The 12,746-nt window shown below is 48.1% G+C and overlaps 1 protein-coding gene across 4 annotated transcripts in view; it reads right to left on the reverse strand.

The window, feature by feature from the left end:
* LOC141076357 (kelch-like protein 22) overlaps nt 1-12,746 on the reverse strand; it is a 46,383-nt gene that overhangs the window by 23,475 nt on the left and 10,162 nt on the right. For 3 of the 4 annotated variants that reach the window (XM_073563787.1, XM_073563786.1, XM_073563785.1), the window contains exons 4-6: nt 12,421-12,645; nt 2,162-2,658; nt 787-979 (exon numbers count right to left, since the gene is read on the reverse strand). In XM_073563787.1, coding sequence (XP_073419888.1) covers nt 787-979; nt 2,162-2,658; nt 12,421-12,645 — 915 coding nt within the window. The remainder of the gene's footprint in view (nt 1-786; nt 980-2,161; nt 2,659-12,420; nt 12,646-12,746) is intronic. The other variant, XM_073563788.1, reaches the window with a different exon arrangement.

The raw sequence follows: 12,746 nt of genomic DNA on the forward strand, positions 1-12,746 counted from the left end.
AATTCATCCGATGATTCTGGTATCCAGACTAAGTAGCAGAGCCAGAATCACAACGCAGGGCTACATCACCCACATAGAGGTGAGCTTACAGGAGCAGGGCAGGTAATAGAAGTATATTAGAAATCTGACAGGAAGTGTTAGGACATGTGACATGGGGTCAAATTAAAAGTGGAAAACCTCTTTAAGGCCTCTTTTGTATATATGTCCCTCATACGGTGAGGTCTCATGGGCGTCTCTGGTCTTGATCCAGCACTTCCTCTCTTCATACCATCACCGTAGTCCTTCCCTGCTTCATATGGATCAAGCATTCTACGTCATCCACGCAGTGTCCCCCAATCGTGCTCTTGCGCAGGCGCACCAATTCTGCCATGCCGTGGGCAGAGCAAAGTACTGCAGTATGCATGCGCTGGCACAACTTCAGGGTCATCAAGCTCTCTGGCCTTTCCTGACGCATGCGCATTACATTACTTTACTCTGCCCTCAGCAGGGCAGATATAAGGCATCTGCGCAGGAGTGGGATAGGGGTCTAATATAAGGTACTTCTCAGAGTAGTGCTGATGTCCTCACGTCAGAAGTGCTGTCCCCGAGTTACAGCAGTATGGAAGACTGCCACTGATGGATGGACATGTGACCAGACCGGTTCATCAGTGGTCTGAAATAACACTGCTCAAGATCAATGCTGGGTGCAATATGGAGGCTCTCTATGTTATGCTTGATGTAGACAGGCAGCCCATTAATGTTTACCAGAAAGCTGAAAAACAAAAAAAAAAAAAAAAATTTCCTTGCCTGTTTCTGAAGTGATGCCACGAATTCCCATGTGTTGGTGCTAGGATCATACCTTTCCACCTCCTTAAGCTCTTCGTGGTAATCTCTTCCTGCGACTGCATATATAAATTTCCCCAAAACACAGACTGCTAGGTCAGCGCGAGGCTGCTGCATGGACTGGATTTGGAACCAGCGGTTGTGCCGCGGATCATATCTTTGAAGAAAATATATTTCAGGTTTGCAGAAAAAAAACAAGAAACTCAAAGTAAAATATATTGCTGTAAGATTCGACATTAGAAAAAGTATACATGCTACAAATAAAAGTATAACATTAAAAGAAAAACGTGGCCACTACATGGAGCGGAACTCCTTACAATGTGCAACTGAAGCAGCGTACACGCTTCGCTGTGGTTGCATTGCTTACATGGATCCGCAGCCAGCCAAAAGAGGTCTGACATTTCATAAAAGAGCAATACTATAAACTCTAGAATTAAAGATTTTAATAAAGAAATATAATTAAAAGAATTAGCCTCAACATGTGTCTTCAGGAGTGCACAGTTCCCCAGTCTCCTCACTTCTTTGTTGCTGGAGCTCATGCACTCCTCCTCAAGTTACCGTTCTGGTGTCAGCAGCATTGCCCTTCTGAAGAGCTGACACATTCAGGTCTGACTGTATGTTTGCTCAAAAGTTTACGTAGTTGCCTCTATATGGAAATTTATAGGTAAAAAGAGTCTTTGAACAAAGGCAGGGCTCAGCAGAGAGCCTGTGATTTTGGAGGACTTACAGCAGTGTTATATCAGGAGCTGACGGGGGGGGGGGGGGAGCAGCACTAACTATTCTATAGAAAATAATAGGCTGAAAAGAGGTGGCTGGGATGTCATGAGTTAACTCATCAGTCTGGAATGCATCTACTGCACATACTGGACTATGCTCTAGTGGTCAGTCTCCTTGCAAAAATCCTTTACACTATGCAAGTTAAATCATAGTAGAAGAACAATAGAAAACAGAAAAAAAAAAAGTTATGCTAACTACACAAATCTCATAACATGAGAACAACTCTAAGTATACAGCTAAAGCCATTACCTTAACTTAAGAACTCTCTTGCTACTAATTAGTAACAACAGGTATTGGCAAACTGGCAATGTCAAAAGGAAATTCTCCTTTTACTGTTCTGCTATAAATTGCAGCTGTGTCATATATCGATCAATAAACACACACACGCACATTATATATAATTAAGCTAGGACCTGGTAAGGGTATAAAATTAGGGTAATCTTGCTAATTCTACACATGGTTAATAATATAAGGAGTAACAAAAAATGATTAAAGTTAATGTATATACAGAAAAATACTGATCATATAAGAGGCCGAATTGAAAAATTAAATATACCCTCACCTCCAGCATCTCGCTTCGGCACGGTACCCTCTCACGTTGTTGTCTCCCCCAATCAAATAGACAAAGTTATTGAATACAGCAATGCCTTGGTTAGACATTCGAGGTGCCTGAGGAGCAGTTAGCGGTTTCCATTCCCCAGTCATCAAAGGACTCAGATATTTGGCTTGATCGCTGAGTACCGTATAGGGGGTAGAATACATGCCTCCGAAGCCCACTACACATTTGAACTCAGAACGCAGTTGTGTGTGGGGCCCCTGTAGGACTGGTTGCATGATTTCATTCTTGTGATACTCCAATGCATTGGATACCGTCACTTTGAGGGGACATGGCCCCAACTTGTCATGTAACCTTTGTAGCACTGGGAACTCCATCAAGGGAAAACGAACAGTTTCTAATAACTTTGGAGACTCAGACAGGCTCACCTGGTCGGTTTCCACTTGCTGTGCCGTGTAATGATAAAGCAAAGCCCCCTCATACACCTCATTTTCAGAGCCTACCTGAAAACAGATGTAATGCAGTGCATGGGATCAGTATGTCAGTACCAGTTAGTTATTCAAGCTATCAATATTGGTTGAATGGGAACCATCATTACTTATACAGCCACCACAGTGTTATGCCGGATAGTAAAATAGGCGTCACTTTATGAAATGTACCTTGAAGGCAAGAGGAAAATAAATAAGAGATGCTAGCTCTGAAGAGTCTTGTGGGTGGTCCAAGGCTCCTCCAGGGTCAGGTAGGCCTGGCTAGGACATGCACAGAGAGCAGAGACCAGTGCACCTTGCGATGACTAGCTTCCACTGACATAGCCAAGCTTGGAGCCATAATCAAACTTGGAGCAACAGACAGGATCCGTCCATGTCTTTACCAGTAGAACAACCTACTTTATAATTTTTTTTGGGTTCTTTATGCTTAAAATGACTTTGGAAACCTACTATCAACCTGTATAAAACTAATGGGACAATTTATGGGCTGTAGATGTAATGGCAAATTCACCTTAAATCCTTCATTGTATGACTCTCCTCTTCTCACAGCTACTATTATAATACACTTACGCATCAATACCATCAGTGAGGTTATTACTTTGCTCAAACCCCCAACGTAACTTAATGGGAACCTGTCACCGCTTTTTTTTGCCTACTAGATAAAAACATCAGTTAATTAGGTGTCAGCTATACATTTCACAACTACTTCTGAAACCCAGACTCCCCATGTATCACCCATAAAAACCTTTTTATTTGTCCCGCGCTGTATGGTAATATGTTCGGTCCGGTCCGATGGATGTGGCCTCTGTTCCTCACTCCACCCCTCCTCGGCTTGCTGTATGCATTCTTTGCCATGAATATCGGAGATCGTGTACAAATTTTGCGCGTGTGCATTGAAATGGTATCTCAGCGTGTGCGCAGTATGCTTTGCCCAACTGCGGGCAAAGCCGAAAAGCAATAGTGCATGTGTGTCCTACGCCTTCTGTGGTGCCATGTATAATCATTGGTGGCAGTGTGGTTTAAATACCATATGAAGCTATGTGCTGGATATGAGGAGGGAGGGAGAGCGACCGTGCGCAGTAAAGCAGCCAAATCGAGGTTTGAGACACTGGGGTAGCGGCGCATGCGCAGAAATGCCTATGTGACTGGGGTTCGGGCGCGTGCGCCATGTGAGCGTGCAGGGAGAGGCTTGGAACACAAAACCAAGGCGCATGTGTACTACTGTGTTATGATTGGGTCACCGAGGAGGAAAGCAAGACCAAGCTAAGCCACAGAAAACCAGAGAGGTTGGTAACTAAGCGGATTGCAGACTCCTGATCCTATCCACACAACTAGCAGTAGCCGTGGAGCGTCACTAAGAACACACTGACAACCCCAACTCACTACAGATTTCCAATCCAAAACAGGATTATGAGTTTGCAACCAGAGAAAACCCAGTATCATGCAAATTGTGCAACACCAAAAATTTACAATTTTCTTGGTGGTCCGGGGCGACCCGCATTATCACCTGGGTCCAAAACTGGGGTTTATTCTCCGCCAAAGGAGTAGCATCAATACCCCTCAAAGGGATAGGAGTCCGCAGGGGTATCAAGGGAAAACCACAACGTTTATAAAAGTCTAAATTCATCAGATTCAAAGCTGCTCCTGAATCTATAAAAGCCTTAGCGGAAAATGTAGACAAGGAGCAGATCACAGTAATTGCCAAAAGGAAGTTAGGTTGTACACTTCCCACAGCAAATGTGTGCGCAAAACTTTTTTCTCGTTTAGGGCAGACAGAAATAGTATGAGAGATGTCTCCACAGAAAAAACACAGCTTATTACGCCTTCTAAAGTCCTGACGTTGCGCCCTAGACAAAACCCCATCACATTGCATGGGTTCAGACGTTCGTGCAAAAGGCGGCAACGCCTCTAGTGTAGTCTTACGCTCACGTAAACGCCGATCAACTTGAATGGCTAACGACACAGAATCATCAAGACCAAAGGGAACAGGAAATCCCACCATAACATCTTTTACGGTTTTTGCCAAACCCTTCCGAAAGAGCGCTGCTAAGGCACCGTCATTCCATGTAGTAAGGACCGCCCACTTTTGGAATTTTTGACAGTATAACTCTGCAGAATCCTGACCCTGGTTCAATGCCAATAGGGTTTTCTCAGCTTGATCAATAGCATTAGGTCCATCATACAACAACCCCAAGGCTTGAAAAAATGTGTCCACGTTAGTCAGAATAGGATCTCCAGGTGTCAGAGAAAAAGCCCAATCCTGGAGATCGCTGCGCAGCAAGGAGATGACAATTTTAACCTGCTGCACAGAGCTCCCCGATGAGTTAGGCTTCAAGGCAAGAAATAGTTTACAATTCTTAAAATTCAAAAATTTAGACCGATCCCCAGAAAACACATCAGGAGTAGGAATTTCTGGTTCAACAGCAGATGATTGAGCAAGACAGGCGGAAATTCCCCGCACTTCAGCAGCGAGCTGCTCAACACGATGAGACAATTGCTTAATCTCCATTAAGGAAAAAATCCTCCTACGGCCCCAGAGAAAAAGAGGAAAAAATATATATTACAAAAAAAAAATAAATCTGACACTTTTTTGATTTTTCGTTACAATTCTCTCCTGCTTTTGAGTACCCTAGAATCTGCGGTTTAGGCTGGTGATTCTGTTATGATTGGGTCACCGAGGAGGAAAGAAAGACCAAGCTAAGCCACAGAAAACCAGAGAGGTTGGTAACTAAGCGGATTGCAGACCCCTGATCCTATCCACACAACTAGCAGTAGCTGTGGAGCGTACCTACGATGATCCTAGACGCCTCGACACAGCCGGAGAACTAAATAAGCCTAAAGCAAGAAAGGGGAAATCTAAACTGCCCCAGAGCAGACCCCAAAGCAATATATAGCCCCCAAACATATTGTCGGTGAGACAAGATGAAAACACAAATGCAGGTAGGAAAATAGACTGAGCAAACGATGGGGCCCACACTAACTAGACAGGACACGACAGGAAAGACTGTCTGCAATCACGCGAAAAACCCTGCAAAAAAATGCCCAACACGTCTGATAGAAAATACTGAAGTCACTAGACTTCGCCCACTATATCAGCACTCTGGTATATTCTGGAAGCAGAGTAAAAAGAGGCCAATCTAATAAGGGACAAAAACAAACTGGCACAAGCAGTAACATAAGGATGGAAATTCAGCACAGCCCCAGCCAGAGCTGGCTGAACACACAAAACTAAAATAGACAAAACCAGGTCAAATGTGAACATTAGCAAAAGAACACTTAGCTGAGCATGCAGGGACTGAGCTGGAAACTAGGACCTCAGGAGGCAGGAAAAAAAATCACCAGCAGGGATAGAGGGAGTCAGCTGTCTTAAATCCAGTCAGAAACTCCAGATCTCCAGTCATCCTCCTCATTATCAGGTGGCAGGCCTCTGTTAATTAGATCAGCTCCATTAACTCCAGTAACCACCAGAGGGAGCCCGGAAAGAGAACTCGCGACCCCTCTGTCAATACAACCAGCTCCACTACCTTCACTAGTAACCAGAGGTAGGCCAGAAAGCGAATTCACAACACTACTGCTTTTCTGCCTTGCCCGCAGTTGGGCAAAGCATACTGCGCACGCGCTGAGATACCATTTCAATGCGAAAGCGCAAAATCTGTGCGCGATCTCCGATATTCACGGCAAAGAATGCGTACACCAAGCCGAGGAGGGGTGAAGTGAGGGAACAGAGGCAACGCCCATCGGACCGGAACAAACAATCATACAACGCAGGATAAATAAAAAAGGTTTTTATGGGTGATACATGGAGAATCAGGCGGTTTCAGAAGTTGTTGTGGAACACATAGCTGACACCAAATTAACTGATGTTTTTAGCTGGTAGGCAAAAAAAACAGGATTTTCGTTGCTTACCGTAAAATCTGTTTCTCAGAGTCTTCATTGGGGACACAGGAACCGTGGGTGTGTGCTGCTGTCACTAGGAGGTTGACACTATGCATGAAAAAAAGTTAACTCCGCCTCCGCAGTATACACCCCTCCGACAGGCTGTAGGACAATCAGTTAGTGAAAAAGCAGTAGGAGGAGACATTATCATGTAAGTCATCATATATTCATTACACGTAATAAAATCATGGGAGGGCGCTGTGTTCCCCAATGAAGACTGAGAAACAGATTTTACGGTAAGCAACCAAAATCCTGTTTTCTCTTTCGTCTCATTGGGGGACACAGGAACCGTGGGACATCCAAAAGCAGTCCCTGGGGTGGGAAAAGACAGAAACTTCCTTCAGGTCGGAGAACTCACCACTGCCGACTGCAAGATTCTTCTGCCTAGGCTGGCGTCCACTTAAGAATAGGTATGGACCTTATAGAACCTTGAAAAGGCATGCACGGACGACCATGTGGCAGCCTTGCACAACTGCATGGCTGATGCCCTGTTGTGTACCGCCCAGAAGGCGCCCACCGCCCGGGTTGAATGGGCCTTGACCCCAGCAGGGGACACCCTGTCCTTTACCCGGTAGGCTTCCAGAATTGCCATTCTGATCCAGCGGGCAATTGTTGCCTTAGAGGCTGGCAGGCCTCTTCTCACCCCATTGGGGATAACAAAGAGTGAGTCCGCCTTTCTGAAGGGAGTGGTCCTGGCCAGATAGATCCTTATCGCCCTGACCAGGTCTAGCTTATTCAAAGAACGCTCCAGAGGATGGGTTGGAGCGGGACAAAATGACGGAAGGATTATATCCTCGTTCAGGTGGAAGGCCGATACCACCTTGGGAAGAAAGTTAGGAGGAGGCTGCAAAACAACCTTGTCCTGGTGCATAATTAGGAATGGAGGGTGACAGGACAATGCCGCTAATTCTGAAACCCGCCTAATAGAGGTGATGGCTACGAGAAATACCACCTTCCAGGACAACAAAGACATGGGAGCTTCCTGTAGGGGTTCAAAGGGTGAACCTGTCAAGGCTTCCAAGACCAAGTTAAGATCCCATGGAGCCACAGGGGATCTGTAAGGAGGGGCCGCATGTGCCACTCCTTGCAGAAAGGTCTTAACCTGTAAGTGGGAGGCCAAATTTTTTTGAAAAAGAATAGAGAGAGCAGATACCTGGCCTTTCAAGGAACTTAGGCCCAGACCACCATCTAACCCTGCCTGGAGAAAAGCTAGGACAGATGGCAGGGAACAGGGCATAGGTGTGACGTCATTAGACTCATACCAGCCAAAATAGGCCTTCTAGGCTCAATAATAGACCCTGGAAGAGGAAGGTTTCCTAGCCTGGATCACTGTATTAATGACTCGGCCCTTGAGCCAGGAGATCTGGTCTGTCGGGGAGTCTCTAGGGGGTGCCAGTGAGAAGATTGATAATTTCTGCGAACCAGGCCCTCCTGGGCCAGTACGGGGCGATCAATATGACCGGCACCCCTTCCGCCTTGATCTTCTTTACCAGTCTGAGCAGGAGAGGAAGGGGAGGGAACAGGTAAGGGAGTCTGAACTGTGTCCAGGGAAAGACCAGCACGTCGACCCCTATTGCTAGAGGATCGCGGTATCTTGAGACAAACTGTTGCACCCTTCTGTTCTGTCGCGATGCCAGGAAGTCCACATCTGGAGTCCCCCATAGCTGGCATATCTGACGGAACTCTTCCTGGTGTAAGGACCATTCCCCTGGCGCGAGCCCCTCCCGACTGAGGAAGTCGGCGGCCGTGTTGTCTGTGCCGGGAATGTAAACTGCCGAAATTGCGGTTTCTGCCCAGTTGAAGATTCTGGATACCTCGGCCAGTGCCCGATGACTTCTGGTTCCCCCTTGGTGATTGATGTATGCCGCCGCCGGCGTTGTCTGTTTGAATCCGGACTGGTTGGTTGTTGAGGTATCTTTCCCAATGTAGAAGTGCTAGAAAGACCGCCCTCAGTTCTAGATTGATAGTGAGGATTCTTGCCTCGATCATCATCCCTGGACAGTCAGGTGGCGGAATACCGCACCCCAGCCCAGGAGACTGGCATCTGTAGTTACTACCTGCCAGTGGACAGGGGGAAAAGGCCGTCCCAGATGAACAAGGTGGGAGGTAAGCCACCACTTGAGGGACTCCCTGGTCTGAATGGAAGGGAGGAAGGGGCGATCCAGCGAAGAGATGGACCTATCCCACTGAAGGAGGATGTTCCTCTGCAGTATCCTGGAACGGAACAGGGCAAAGGGTATTGCCTCTGAAGCTGCCACCATTCTTCCCAGGACTCTCATGGCAGCGCGAAAGGATAGAAGCCGGAATTTCAACAGAGAGCGAATTCCCTGCTGGAGGGTAATCCACTTTCTTTCTGGGAGAAAGACCCTTGAGCGGCGGGTGTCGATTTCCAATCCTAAGAATTCTAGGCGTTGGCATTACGTGGGATTTCTCCCTGTTTATGATCCAACCAAACCGGGACAGCGTGTTTAAAACTACCGCTAGATTTTCCTGGGCCTGAGCGAAGGAGGGCGCCTTGACGAGAATATTGTCGAGATATGGTACCAATATTATGCCTCTGACCCTTAATATAGCTACCATAATCTTTGTAAAAATTCTGGGGGCTGTTGCCAGCCCAAATGGCAGGGCCACAAACTGTAAATGCTGCTTTTGGACAGCAAAACGCAGAAACCTCTGATGTCCATGAAAAATGGGGACGTGTAGGTTGGCGTCCCGGATATCTATGGAACATAGGAATTCCTGATCCTCCATAGACGTAATTACCGACCGAATCGATTCCATCCTGAAATGGCGAAGCGGACCGATCTGTTTAGCCTTTTGAGGTCTAGCATGGGACGAACTGAGCCATCCTATTTTGGTATCACAAACAGGTTTGAGTAAAAGCCAGTAAAACGTTCCTGCTCGGGAACAGGGACGATTACTCCTGCGTTGAGGAGAGAGTCGATTGTGGCAAAAAAACCTAGCGCCATAGCAGCGTCTTTTGGTGGCTGCGATAGAAATAAGCGATCTCGCGGAAGCGCGTTGAAGTCTATCTTGCATCCTATTGATACTGTCTCCTTTACCCAGATATCCTCTACTGAATTCTGCCAGACATCTCTGAAGAGGAGAAGGTGGCCTCCTAGTCTGGCAGAGGTACTGAGAAGGGAGTTGGACTCCCTGCTGGCATCAGGCTGAAGTGGCTCTGCCCGGCCCTGACCCGGTAGCTCTGCTGTTGGAACTGCGGGAATGCCATGACGGGGTGGCCCGAAATGATATCTTCCTACTATCTCTCGGTGCTTGCGACCTCTGCGGCCCTGAGCATAAGTGCCTGTCGCTGGGGTACGGCGAAAGGGCTGAGCCCTACATTTGAAAACATATCGACGAGGTTTGGCCTGAGGGAGAAGGGAGCTTGTACCCCCCGTTGAATCCTTAATGATTTGATCTAACATTGACCCAAAGAGTCGGGTGCCCTGAAACGGCAGATTGGTCAGTGATTTCTTTGAGGACAAATCAGCCTGCCAAGCCTTTAGCCAGCCCGTCCGCCGGACGGCTACCATGTTACTGGATGCTTCAGCTGCGCAAGACGCAGCATTCGGGGCTGCTGATACCATATACCTCCCGGCATGAGAGATTTGATCTGCTAACTCTGCTAGTTCCGCTGGTGGTGCCCCAGCCAATATGCCCTGTCTAAGCTGTTTGGACCATTCTGTAACAGACTTAGCTACCCAGGCTGAGGCGAAGGCTGAACACAATGTAGCGGCTGCTGACTCAAAGGCGGATTTTGCCAGGGATTCTATCCTCCTATCATTGGGATCTTTTAGGGGTGCCCCACTGGCGAGTGGGAGGACTGTATTGGTAGCGAGTTTGGACACTGGAGGGTCCACCGAAGGGGAGGCGGTCCAGTTGGCGGTGAGATCTGGAGGGAAGGGATATAGAATCCCAAAACTATTCCCTCTCAAACCGCCTGGTTGGGTTTTCCCTTTCCCTGGCCAACACTTCCTCAAAATCCTTGTGGGAGGCGAAGACCCTAGAGGGGGACTTATGACGCTTAAATGAAAAAACCTGATCATTAGGTTTTGATGTGGTGTCCCCAATGTTAAAAGTCTCATTGACTGCGGCAATGAGGCCCTGAACCATATCCTTGACCTGGGACTGTTCTGGCCAGTACTCAGAACCCTCCTCTGAGTGTGTCTCTGATAATGCCTCGCCTGATTCCGGGGATGAGGACCGGGAGGAGGCAGACGACCAGAGGAATTCCGGCGGTGAGATGGAGTGAGAAGGGGACCTGGGTTGGTGGTCCTGTCTAAACCTTTTATGGCCTCTAGAAGGCTCAAAAGGAGGCTCCTTTGGTGCTCCTGTGTCCACTGGAGTCTGAAGTGGCAATCTGTTAAGCACCGTTACCAAGGTCTGTGATACCTTGGTAAGGTCGGCCACGGGCTTAGATAAGGAAGAGGCCCATCCTGGACACTTGCTGTCTCCCGTGGCGATGGATGGCCCCTGGGCGGTAGGCAAGGTGGCTTCCTCCTGCTCCAGGGGTAATGTGGGAGCTCTGACAGGCAAAGTGGGGGGGCTGCACCTGCTCTCCAGCGTAGGTGACACCGTAGGTCTGCTGCAATCTGAGCAGAGTGGCGAGGACTGACTTGAAGGAAGCCTGACATTGCATTTGGTACATACAAAATATTTGACCAAGGTCACTGAAGCGGATGAGGAGCGGGACTGCTCTCCCTTGGGCATACTGACAGATTTTACCTGGTGCCGACCGTCGGGGGTAGAGAGCAGAGTGAGGGAGCAAACTGTAATGCAGTACTCACATACCCACGACCTGGGTCCCCACTGCAGCTGCCGCCCGAAGGCTGATGAGAGAGAGTGAGGTGAACAGCCCTGCCGCTGCCTTATAAGCCTTATGAAATCCTTGCCTGGAAGTTGTGGGCGGGGCCCTGCTCTGGCCTCCTGGAGCACCAAGATGGCGCTGGTACAGGAAGAGAAAGCCAGGGGGCGGAGCCTGCCGGGAGCCGGAATCTGGCGTCGGCCGTGCTGGGATCCGGCTGGAGCCCAGGGCTATAATGCTGCCTCGGGAGGAGGTTGGAACCGCGCTGCACCGCGTGCTTGAAAGTAAGTGTTGGCTCTTAAACTAAGTATAGAGCCATGGGCTGCAAGCCCGAGTGCTGATTAGAGCGGTCACATTCAGCCAGAGTGGCTGGTGAGCAGATCATACAACGCTGCAGCCTCTTACCTCCAGTTTACCCCGTAACAGGGGTCGGTTTACCTGCATGAAAAGATTACTGTCCCAAACCTTTTCTGCAGGGCGTCTCTCTCGATCATCAGGCTCTGGTGGGCGAGTGATGGGAGACGAATATCAGGACCAGGAGCGGCCACCTGAACACGAGTCCTGTGTTAGGGGATAGGGTTCTGCCCGCGGGATTCATGAGGATACGGGGTGGCAGTACACGCCGTACTCATAATCCCGGTGTGGGAATACAGATGTAGCATATCTACTCTGTATCCCTCCGTGGTTACCAGAAAAGGAACGACGCACATTGCGGTCCACCTCCTGCTGACACTAAGCAAAAGTGATTGTCCTACAGCCGGTCAGAGGGGTGTATACTGCAGAGGCGGAGTTAACATTTTTTTCATGCATAGTGTCAACCTCCTAGTGACAGCAGCACACACCCAAGGTTCCTGTGTTCCCCAATGAGACCAAAGAGAAAAAGTGGTGACAGGTTCCCTTTAAGCCATAGTCACTACTATATGTGCTGCCTACGACTACATGTAAGTAACCGGCAATACGATTTGTGCCAGTTATCACATCTTCTAGCACTTCTCGGACAGGAGAAGCAGTAGGAGCAATGTCTGACCGCTTACCTCCAGCCGGTTACTGCTAAGCAGAGAGTACACTTTTTCCAGAGGGAGTTGTCTGTATATTTGAGTGCGGGAAAAAGTAATAAAATTTTTCAGCACAAAGGTGTCCAGCTCTTCACTTAGTTGGTGTAGGTGGAATAGCTCCGCTAGCATGTACATCCCAACAACATTTTCCTCATCCACACAGGAGATGAGGAAGTCACAGCAAAAGCTGATCACTTCAGGTATCTGAGAAAACAAAAAAACCCAGAGAATAGATGTATCAGAAAATCTGCTACACAGGAATCACAAACCTGAGAAGAACATAAAAACCAGCATTATGGTGGATG

Source organism: Dendrobates tinctorius, unplaced genomic scaffold (assembly GCF_039654945.1).
Source record: "Dendrobates tinctorius isolate UK_male_01 unplaced genomic scaffold, ASM3965494v1 ptg000397l, whole genome shotgun sequence".
Taxonomy (NCBI): Eukaryota; Metazoa; Chordata; class Amphibia; order Anura; family Dendrobatidae; genus Dendrobates; species Dendrobates tinctorius.